The 12103-nt window shown below is 41.5% G+C and overlaps 1 protein-coding gene across 1 annotated transcript in view; it reads left to right on the top strand.

The window, feature by feature from the left end:
• The window catches only part of LOC122554733 (testicular spindle-associated protein SHCBP1L-like), a 74895-nt gene that overhangs the window by 18692 nt on the left and 44100 nt on the right, over positions 1-12103 (top strand). The window contains exons 3-4 of the mRNA XM_043700111.1: positions 4187-4401; positions 4488-4574. Of these exons, the coding sequence (XP_043556046.1) occupies positions 4187-4401; positions 4488-4574 (302 nt within the window). The remainder of the gene's footprint in view (positions 1-4186; positions 4402-4487; positions 4575-12103) is intronic.

Consider the following 12103-nt stretch of genomic DNA (forward strand, 5'->3'; position numbering starts at 1 on the left):
CACTCTTCTCTTGAGTCATCCTCGCAATCCTTTCTTCTACGTTTCTAGGACTATTAGGAGGCCTGTAAAAGACTCCTAACAGGGTGTCCTCACCTTTCCTATTCCGTACCTCAGCCCAAACTACCTCAGATGGCAAGTCCTCATCCATCGTCCTTTCCACCTCTGTAATACTATCTTTGACAAGCAATGTCATACCTCCCCCTCTTTTACCCCCACCTCTGTCCCTACTAAAACATTTAAATCCTGGAACCCGCAACTGCCAATCCTGTCCCTGTTCTAGCCATGTCTCCGTAATAGCCACAACATCGAAGTCCCAGGTACCAACCCACGCTGCAAGTTCACCTACCTTATTTCGTATACTTCTTGCATTGAAGTATACACACTTCAAGCCACTTTCCTGTTTACAGACACCCTATCGAAGTCCCAGGTACCAACCCACGCTGCAAGTTCACCTACCTTATTTCGTATACTTCTTGCATTGAAGTATACACACTTCAAGCCACTTTCCTGTTTACAGACACCCTCCTTGGAAATTGATGCCATGTTCCTAACCTCCCTACACTCCAGGCCCTGCACCCTGAAGCTACAATCTGGGTTCCCATGCCCCTGCAGAGTTAGTTTAAACCCCCCCCAAGAGCACTAGCAAACCTATATTATGATTGCATGCTTACCTTGCGATAAATCTCACTAACATTTCGTGTTGAGAAAACCTATTAATACTTAGCAAGGAAAACAAACTAAGGACAATCACAGTTTTCCCTCTTCAACTTTCTTATGAAATTGCAATTTTTTTTTCCGTTTTACAGCGTTACTATTTTATAGTACTTGATAGTACTTTCCTGGGCAAGAAATGTGCCCTGGGTTATTAACCAATTGCCACATGATGGGATATCTCACTACGGCTGTATTTTGTCACCATTTGATATACAGACAAACAAACTTAGGAGAGGGGCAACTGGATAAGCAGAGTTCAAGCTGTTATTACTGAACTGGTTGATGTAATGGAAACTTATCCGTCTATGTGACTTGGTACTGGCCACTAATCTAAAGAACCTCTGTAGTATCAAACAATGTTGACTGTCAGAGATACAATATGTAGGGAGAAAGGTGGAAACTTCTTATTTTTCCATGGAATGTGAGCATCACTGACAAGAAGAGTGTTTGTTGCTATTCACTTATTGCTTTCGAAAAGTGACTGTGAGCCACTTTCTAGAAGTACAGTCCATCTAGTGTAGGTATACCCCTAATGTTGTTATGAATGGAGTTCCAGGTTTCTGATCAAGAATGGCAATATCATTCCTAGTTAAGATGGCATGCTTCTTGAAGGGGATCTTGCAGCTGGTGATGCTCCCATGTACCTTCTATATTTCTGGTTTTGAAAGGTTTTGTCAAACTAGATTTGTCGAATTGTATGTTCTTTATGATAGTCATTGCTGTCATGTGCACCAGCAGTGGAAGGAGTGTTTAAGGTGTGATGAATGCCAATTACTTCTTGAATACATCTGGAGCTGTGCTTATCCAGGGCAAGTGAAGATTATTCTGTTCTTGTCTTTTTATTCTTGACTTTTGTGCCTCATAAATGGGGAGCATGCATTGAGTGTCAGGAGTTAAATTATGTGCTACAGAATTCTCTGTCTCTGACCTGCTCTTGTTACCACAGTATCAGTGTCAGTTAAGTTTCTTGTAAATAGTAACTATCAGAATGTTGATGGTAGGGCAATTCAGCAATAGTCGTATTGTTGAACATCAAGGGAAATTCTTTCTTGTTAGAGATGGTCATATTTGGCATGTTACTTTTCCCTAACTGATCCAGGACAAAATCCCAAGTCCACATTGAGAACACCCTCCATTGTTTTGTATGGCATTACCACCATAACAAAAATTAGGTAACAGTGAAGTGACAACATAAATGAATACTAAACAGTGAAACTGAAAAGTCATCAATCTCTACTCTTCGTTCCTCCACTGATGTTGTGAGATATGCTGAGTATTACCAACATGATTTGTTTATATTGCGATATCCACAGAACTATGCGCACAGAATTAAGCAATTAAACAAATCAGATCTAAACTTTGCAGTCACGCCACAATGAGCCATGAATGTTTGATCGACAGTTAATCAACTAATATTAAGGTGAGGCTATATAAACTTCTCCATTCCCGTAATGGCAGAATCCAGCACACCAGTGGAAAAGAAGAGGTGAAAACATCAGCAGTTATCTTCACTAAGAATTGCCAAATGGATGAATCATTGTGGCCATCTAAAGTCCTGAATACTTGCTGTTAACCAATTCATTCACTTGTTGAGACATCAAGAAATTGCTTGAGTACACTGGGGCAACAAAAGCCATGTTCCTAATAACATTGTACTGTAGAACTGAAATCATGTACTTCAGAACAAGCTGTGTCAATAATCAAGCTATTCCAGTATCTGCAATCCTGGCACCATTAAGCACAGTATAAAAGTGCTGGTATGAATCCAATCTACAAAAAGGAAAAATCTAATCTGGTCAATTGCCACATCAGTCTTCTCTCAATCATCAAAGTGCTTGAGGGTCTTTTTGATAGTGCTGCAAGGAAGTATTTACTTACCTATGACATGACCCTCAGGTTAAATTCTAGCAGGACCACAGCTCCAAGTATCATTGCAGAGTCTAAATACTGACGTAAGAGCTAAATTCAACACGTGTTTATGTTGAATGCACTTGAATCTTTTTTATTGTACTTGAGACATTTGCACTCTGGCAAGACCATCTTAATTTCCGTCACTAATTGCCTTTGAGCAACTGATACTGGGCCATTTCCTAAATCTCTATAGTTCTTGTGATATGGATCAACTCAGTGTGTTAAGGTAGTTCAGGCCTCTAGTTCAGCAGGAATGAAGGAATGGCAATGTAGTGTTAAGTCATGATGGTATGTGACTTGGGGGGAAACTTAGAGATAGTTATGTCTAATGCATCTGTTGCCTTTGTTTTTCTAGGTAATATAGTTCATGGTTTTGAATTGTGTTGTCAAAGTAGCCTTGGCACATTGTTGCAGTGAATCTTATTGATGGTACACAGTGCTACAGCTGTGCATTGGGCGGTGAAAGAAATGAATATTTCAGGTGGGAACATTGAAAGCCAATCAAATGGACTGCAGTATCCTGGATGATATTGAGTTTCGTGAATGAAGGTGAAGCTGCACTTATCTGTAGTGAATGTAGAATACGTCATCATATTTCTGACTTGTGCAGACAGACTTTGGGAATTCATGAATTTGTCAGAGGATCCCAGCCTTAACGATTGGAATCTTCTGCTTAGGCTGAGAGTGTGAGCCAGGACCTATTCTGGGGAAAGTCTTTCCTCTGAGTGGACAATGAAAGGGCCACTCAGACTTTATCATACACTTAAAATAACTATGATTCATTGATGCTGCAGGCCACATTAAAGACCTGCAGTTTTGGCAGGATACTAGCTGCACCATCAAAGTCAGTCACATCCACTATAAAATGGAGAAGGTAAGGGTGTTATGTTCTTGTGGCATTCTCTGAAGAGTTTTGAGCTTTAGTGAAGGAAAGAGTGACTACAGTTATGAGGTCACACCTGTAGAGGGGAATGTTTTGAGTATTACAAATGGATTATAAACTATGACTTTTGGATATTATGGTAGTCAGTCAGTCTGATTTGTACTGGATACTGTCAAACACATGGGGAGAATTCCATTGCACAATTAATCTGTTTCTTGTAGTTGGTGGACAAGCCTTTGGGAGTCAGGGAGTGAATTACTTGCTGCAGATTCTGGCATGCTGTTAAAGTATTTATGTGGCGAGCCAGTTTCTGGTCAATGGTAACACCCAAGATATTGATGGTGGAGCATTCTGTGCTGGTAATGGCATTGAATGTTGAAGGTTGGATTCTATCCAGCTGCAGATGGTCGTTGTCTAGAAAATGTTATTTTCCACCGAGCTTTAATGTTATCCATGTCTTGCTGTATTTATGTTCATGTCAAAGCTTTACAGACAGGAGTGGATATTATCTGATCATGCAGAATTAAAAATCTTGAAGCAATAATGTTCACAGGTATTTTACTTGTGGGCTGATGTCATATCATTTTTTTAATATATGGGGCTTGTATGTTTTAAGTTAATGATGATGGTCCTAGTAATTGTGGGTGATTTTTTTGTCTTCCCTTTAATGTTTTGTAGGTCAATTGTAGACCTCGACAAAGCCAATCTTCTCATTTGCGAGCTACAGTGTCAATCATAGAACCATATTCTTCGAATATTGCTAATCTGCCAAGAGAACTTGTTGAGGAAGTTTTGGATGAGTTAGATCACTGTGTTCCATTGTTGGAAGTTTATCCAATAGATGATCAGGATTCAGCTGTACGTGGTATTGCTCAAGCTCTGGAAAATGTTAGGTAAATACAAAAATAAACTTTTCCAAATTTAATGATCATGTCAATTTCTACAGATTGTTAACTCCATTTTATTATGAATTTTTCAGATTCTTTTATGACTTTCTGTGGAGAGACTGGGATGATGAGGAAGGCTGTGAAAATTACACTGCACTTATAGAAGAACGTATACGTTTGTAAGCCAGTTCTATAAAACTGTTTCAAAAACTATAGCAACTAACAATGGTGTAAAATGCAAAAAAATGAGAAAAGCTCAATGTTTTATTGTTCATGCATATACAAGAATGAAGAAATTGAACTATTTTTGAAATAATTCCTGACATGTGGTCTTATATGCATAGAGGGCAGAAGTACTAATATGGTTTTGCCAGGTAAACTGGTTCCTGCTGCAGTGAAGAGCCTAGCTTTGACTTTAGAAGCTGTGTTGAAGAGCGTTGGAGCTGGCTTGGAAGCATCTTCATAACAGCTTGCCACAATTTTTTGGCTGTTTGTGAGGAGTGCATACTGCCATTTAGTCAGAATGCCTAGTTATGGATCAGCCAGTGTCACTTTCCCTTTCTCATGTTTTTTTTCGCTGTCACGGTATAGGATCAATTTCCCTTCTTGGATTGCTCAATTCTACTGGTGGAAGTAGAGTAGAATCTGAAGCTCAAACAGTCAAGATTTTTGATGAAGTGGCAACATATGCTTCATTATTTTCAGTCTTGTGGTAGTGTTTTCAACTGCTGTCAGTACAAGGAAATGCATTCCAAGTCCACCAGCCATCTATTCCTTGTCTGATTTTATAATTTTTGGCACCATCAACTAATTGAGGGTTTGGTTAAGAAAAAGAAAGAAGCATATGTCAGGTATAGACAGGACAGATTGAGTAAATCCTTAGAAGGGTACAAAGGCAGTAGGAGTACACTTTAAGGAAATCAGGAAGGCAAAAAGGGGACATGAGATAGCTTTGGCAAATAGTGTTAAGGAGGATCCAAAGGGTTTTTATAAATACATTAAGGACAAAAGGGTAACTAGGGAGAAAATAGGACCCCTCAAAGATCAGCAAGGCGGCCATTATGTGGAGCCGCAGGAGATGGGGGAGATACTAAATGAGTATTTTGCATCAATGCTTACTGTGGAGAAGGACATTGAAGATATAGAATATGGGAAAATGGAAGGTGACATCTTGAAAATGCCCATATTACAGAGGAGGAAGTGCTGGATGTCTTGAAATATATAAAGGTGGATAAATCCCCAGAAATCTGTGAGAAGCTAGAGAAGTGATTGCTGAGATATTTGTATCATTGATAGTCGCAGGTGAGGTGCCAGATGACTGGAGGTTGGCTAATGTGGTACCACTATTTAAAAATGGTAGTAAGGACAAGCCAGGGAACTATAGATCGGTGAGCCTGACGTCAATGGTGGTCAAGTTGTTGAAGGGAGTCCTGAGGGACAAGATTTACATGTATTTGGAAAGGCAAGGACTGATTAGGGATAGTCGACATGGCTTTTTGTGTAGAAAATCATGACTCACGAACTTGAGTAAGTTTTTTGAAGAAGTAACAAACAGGATCGATGAGGGCAGAGTGGTGGATGTGATCTATATGGACTTCAGTAAGGCGTTCAACAAGATTCTCATGGGAAACTGGTTAGCAAGGTTAGATCTCATGGAATACAGAGAGAGCCAGCCATTTGGATACAGAACTGGCTCGAAGATAGAAGACAGGGGGTGGTAGTGGAGGGTTGTCTTTCAGATTGGAGGCCTGTGACCAGTGGAGTGCCACAAGGATTGGTGCTGGGTACACTATTTTTCATCATTTCTATAAATGATTTGGATGTGAGCATAAGAGGTATAGTTAGTAAGTTTGCAGATGACACCAAAATTGGAGGTGTAGTAGATAGTGAAGAAGGTTACCTCAGATTACAACAGGATGTTGATCAGATGGGCCAATGGGCTGAGGAGTGGCAGATTGAGTTTAATTTAGATTAGTGCGAGGTGTTACATTTTCAGAAAGCAAATTTTAGCAGCACATATACACTTAATGGTAAGGTCCTAGGGAGTGTTGCTGAACAAAGACCTTGGAGTGCAGGTTTACAGGGTCCTTGAAAGTGGAGCCGCAGATAGATAGAATAATGAATAAGGTGTTTGATATGCTTTCCTTTACTTGGTCAGAGCATTGAGTATAGGAGTTGGGAGGTCATGTTGTGGCTGTACAGGATGTTGGGTAGGCCCCTTTGGATTATTGCATGCAGTTCTAGTCTCCTTCCTAACGGGAGGATGTTGTGAAGTTGAAAGAGTTCAGAAACGATTTATAAGGATGTTGCCAGGGTCGAAGGATTTGAGCTATAGGGAGAGGTTGAAGAGGCTGGGGCTGTTTTCCCTGGAGCATTGGATGCTGAGGAGTGACCTAATAGAGGTTTATAAAATCATAAAGGGCATGGATATGGTAAATAGACAACGTGTTTTCCCTGGGGTGGGGGAGTCCATAACTAGAGGGCATAGATTTAGGATGAGAGGGGAAGGATATAAAAGTGACCTTAGGGGCAACCTTTTCACACAGAGAGTGGTGTGTGTATGGAATGAGCTGCTAGAGGGAGTTGATAAGGCTGGTACAATTACAACATTTAAAAGGCATCTGGTATATGAATATTGTATATGTATAAAAAGGATTTGGAGGGATATGGGCCGGGTGCTGGCAAGCGGAACTAGATTAGATTGGGAATATCTGGTCGGCGTGGACGAGTTGGACTGAAGGTTTGTTTCTGTGCTGTACATCTCTATGACTCTATGTCAAGATCAAGTGAACAGTGTGGATCTTGCAGCAGCTCCTGAAATTGCAGGCTTACTTACATAGTTATTATAGTTTTGTTGTAGTTATTATATTTCACAAATATAAAATTTTTATTTATTTTGTTTCTTTAATATTAAAAAAACAAAAACAAGCACATTTTTTCTCCAACAGACATCTTTCTACAAGCTTTCTGAGGCCTTCAGTGAACCGCGGAAGTTTTTTTTCCCAAATTTAGAAGCTTAAGAAAAGACTATACGCGTTTTAAAGAGAGTTTATTTTCTACATTGCAAGAAATTCTTTTGATTAGCTGAGGAATTTTTTTAAAACAGAGTTATGTTTTCATTTTGGGGAGTCAGCTCTGGATAAGATATTTTTTAATCTAAGGAATTTATTGAAAAGAAGTCGTTTAATTCAATAAATCAACTAAGTGGTTGATTTTATTTAAGAATTTTATGCTTAATTATTAATTTTTTCGCATTTAAACATTACTTTCTCTTGGTAATGAAAGGTAGTTTATTTTATGTATAAGGTGTTGTTGAAAGTTGCTTTTTTTTTAGGCTTAACAACATTGAGGGTGTACAACAGGCACAGAGTGAGATGGCTAGTAGATGTAGAAAAGTAATTACAGCAGGATCAGTCAGATAGACGGGCGACTGTCAGGAAAGTTAAGAAGTTAGTTCAAAAGTCTCCAGTGGCTATTCCTTTTTCAAATAGATATTTAGCTTTGGGTACTCTTGAAATGGATAGCGTCTCTGAGGAAAGTAGAAGGGACAGTCAGTTATTGGATACCAGTAATGATTGTTATGTTAGGCAGTGTTTGACAAAATTTAGAAGAATGCTTGTTATCAGGACTTTCATATCAGGGGCACAGGCAGAAGATTCTGAGGCAGTGAGCATAAATTTAGAATGGTATGCTGCTTTCCTGGTGCTAGGATAAAGGATGTCTCTAAATGTTTCATGCATATTGTTAAAGGAGATATTGAGAAGCCAGAAATTATTTTACACATTGGTAGGAATGACATTTTTAGGGAAAAGATTAAAGCTTTACTGAGTGAATATATAAGATATTAGTTAGAAGATTAAAAAATGGAACCTTAAAAGTAGTAATATCTGGTTTATGCTAAAGTCAAATGAGGGAAGGATCAAAAGGATAAAGGAGATGAGTCAGTGGCTGAAGACGTCCTATTTTGTTGAGGAATTTGGGTTTTTGGACAATTGGGATCTCTTCTGGGACAGAAAAGATCAGTTCAAAAAAGATTTAACCTGAACTGGACAGGGACCAATATCTTAGTGGAGAGATTTGAGTTTGATTTTACCGTCATGTGTACTTTGCAGTAAGAGTACAATAAAATACAGTGAAAAACTTTCTTTGTCGCCACGATATCGTGCCATTTTGAATAATTTAAGAACAAGGGGGAGAAAAGAAAGGTATAACTTAACAAGATTCAATCAGTCCTGAGCCAGCTTGTCATCATCAACAAAGCCTGTGCTGCCATCCCTCCTCCACTGCACCATTGCCGTCTATACCAGACCCAACCAACGTCAAAGTCACTGATCCTCAGGCGTCATCATAGCCACTGGGCTGATACTCCTCCACCACTGCCTTGCCACTGCCTGCACTGGACCAACCAATGTCAGAATTGTACCTCTCATCACTGAGCCTACCTGATCGAGGTTGCTGTGATGCCCTTCTGCCATTGGTTCGCTACCACCTGTGCTGGATCCAGCCAACAACAAAGTCATTTATCCTCAAGTGCCATCGTTTGCTGCTGGACTTATCTCATCAATGTTACCTCTGCTGATGTAGCAGCCACTGATTGTAGGTCTTGTGCCTGCTTTGGAAAAGTAGGTAGGGACCTGCTCGAATTCCAGGCCCTGGGCCCACTCACATTCAGTGGGAGGTCCACCGAAGGGCCTGCCTGAGGTCCACACCCTGGGCCTGGCTTGAGACCCCTTGAGATGTATGGTAGGCCTGCTCAAGTACATACACTGGGTCCATTCGTAATCTCTTCACTGGGCTCTCACTGTCGCCAGTGCCATCCAAGCTCAGGACAAGGTAAGTAAGTAAAAAAATAAGTTTCGAAGGATATGGGCCAGTGCTGGGAAGGTTGGACTAGTCTAATTTGGGTTTATGTTTGGCATGAACTGATTGAACCAAAGAATCTCTTACTGTGCTCTATGACACTATGAATCTATGAGTTTATCAATCAATCATAGGGCTGACTCTTACCTTCCTTTGGCTAGTTTTATCTAGTTTTTTTTTGGAGGTTTTTTTGACACAAGGTCCAGTGAAATCTCTCTCAAAGCATAATTCAATACCATGCCCTTTTGGCACCCATTTTGCCCAATACTAGCCTATCTTACCATGTACGATTTCTGGAAAAAGTCTCCATTCTCCAGACATCTGCATTGCTGGTATCCGCACCAGATTTAAAAGGCTGATATACATCTGTACAAGTACATGTATTCTGAACTTGCCTGCTTGTGACGGGCATACATCCAGAAGATGTCAGAAAAGGGTTAAATGATACCATGTACTGGTGGGCAGGGTGGTGCAGAGGACCAGCAGAGGAGGCCACGTTTTCTGATGGGTTTGGACACTTGTGTGAAATCCCTAAGTCATCATTAAATCTTCAAGTGCTAACAGATATTTAGTTTTAAGTAGCTCAGAATTATTTCCTTCCTGTCACTTAACAAAAGTGGGACAGTTTTCCCATCACCAGGAGTCAGAGGAGCAGCACCTTGTGCAGCTGTCCTGGTCTGCACACCATCCTGCCCACTCCACCAGGCTTCATTAATTTCTGCTTGAGGTGTAACTGGATGGAAAGAGGCTGCAAGAGTATATGAACAGCTTAAGCGAGTGGAAGGAATGTGTCATATTTAGTGTAATGTAAAATTATCCACCATGCTAGGCAGAATAAAAATATTTTTTTTTTTAAAAAGATCGCAGATTACTACATGTTAATATGCAGGAAATTTTGCGGTGTCCTAGCATACGAATCACAGAAAGTTAACAAAAGAGCACAGCAAGCAATTAAAAATAATATATTAGCCTACATCATAAAGGTTAGAACAAAAAGAACTGCAGATGCTGGAATCCAAAGTAGACAAGCAGGTGGCTGAAACAATACAGCTAGCCAGACAGCATCAGGAGGTGGAGAAGTCTGATGTTTCGGATATAACCCTTCTTCAGGAATGGAGATTGGGGGTAGGGGGATTTTCAGATTATGAGGCGGGGGGAGGAAGGGTTATGGGTGGGGAGAGAGGCGGCATAGTGAGGTGGTGATAGGTGAATACAGGTGGCAGGTAGGTCGATGAGAGGAATGAATCGGTTGGTAGCTGAAAGGAAAGGTCTCTTGGAAGGATGAAAGGGATGAGGCGGGACTATAAAGTGAGTTGGGGGATGGGTGGGAAGATTATTTGAAACTGGAGAACTCAATGTTGAGTCCTCTGGTCTGTAGGCTGCCCAGGTGAAAAATGAGGTGTTATTCCTCCAATTTACAGTCATATTCACTGTGGCAATGGAGGAGACCAAGGATGGACATGTCGGAGAGAGAGTTGGAAGAGGAATTGAAATGGACGGTGACCAGGAGGTCGAGCTTGCCCTTGTGAGTCTGGCTGAGATGCTTTGCGAAATGTGCCCTTAGTTTACGTTTGATCTCACCAATGTAGAAAAGACCACATTGGGACCACTGGATATAGTAAACTAGGTTGGAGGAGATGCAGATGAACCTCTGTCTCACCTGGAAGGACTGTTTAGGGCCCTGGATGGAGGTAAGGGAGGTGGTGTGCCAGCAGGTTTTGCGTCTTTTATGGTTGCAGGGGAAGATACCTGGTCTTTGTGGGGTTTGGTTGGGAGGGTGGTGCGAACCAAGGAGTGATGAACCGAGCGGATCCTGCAGAAAGCAAAAAGGGGAAGATGTTATTGGTGGCCCTGTCTAATTGAAGTTGGCGGAAGTGTTTGAGGATGATACATTGGATGCATAATCAGGTGGGGTGGAAAGTGAGGACAAGGGGCACCCTGTCTTTATTATGTTTGAACAGGGCAGGGTTTACCCCAGTGGAGCAGGGAATGGAGGAGTGCATTGGGCTGTCTGGATGACAGAGGTGGGAAAAGCACATTGTTTAAAATAGGGATGCTTGGAACATCTCCTCGTCAGAGCAGATGTGACGGAGATGGAGGAATTGGGAAGATGGGATGGAGTCTTTGCAGGATACATGTTGGCAGGAGATGTAGTTCAGGTAGTTATGGGAGTCTGTGAGTATGTAGTAAATGTCAGTTCGTAAACTGATGCCGGTGATGGAAACTGAAAGGTCAAGGAAGGGGAGGGTGGTGTCCGAGATGGACCAAGTGAATTTGAGGGCAGGGTAGAAATTGTTGGCAAAGTCGATAAACTGCTCCAATTCAGCCTGGGTGCAGGATGCAACAGCGATGCAGTCATCGATGTAACTGTGGGAAGAGTTGGGGAACAGTATCCGTTTGTGTACAGAAGAGGAACTATTTGACTTGGCCGACAAAGAGGAGAAAGTGAGGTCTGCAGATGCTGGAGATCAGAGCTGGAAATGTGTTGCTGGAAAAGCGCAGCAGGTCAGGCAGCATCCAGGGAACAGGAGAATCGACGTTTTGGGCATAAGCCCTTCTTCAGGAATGGGGAAAGTTTGTCCAGCAGGCTAAGATAAAAGGTAGGGAGGAGGGACTTGGGGGAGGGGCGTCGGAAATGTGATAGGTGGAAAGAGGTCAAGGTGAGGGTGATAGGTCAGACGGGAGTGGGGGCGGAGAGGTCGGGAAGAAGATTGCAGGTTAGGAAGGCGGTGCTGAATTCGATGGATTTGACTGAGACAAGGTGGGGGGAGGGGAAATACCTTGTCTCAGTCAAATCCATCGAACTCAGCACCGCCTTCCTAACCTGCAATCTTCTTCCCCACCTCTC

Source organism: Chiloscyllium plagiosum, chromosome 11, assembly GCF_004010195.1.
Source record: "Chiloscyllium plagiosum isolate BGI_BamShark_2017 chromosome 11, ASM401019v2, whole genome shotgun sequence".
NCBI lineage: Eukaryota > Metazoa > Chordata > Chondrichthyes > Orectolobiformes > Hemiscylliidae > Chiloscyllium > Chiloscyllium plagiosum.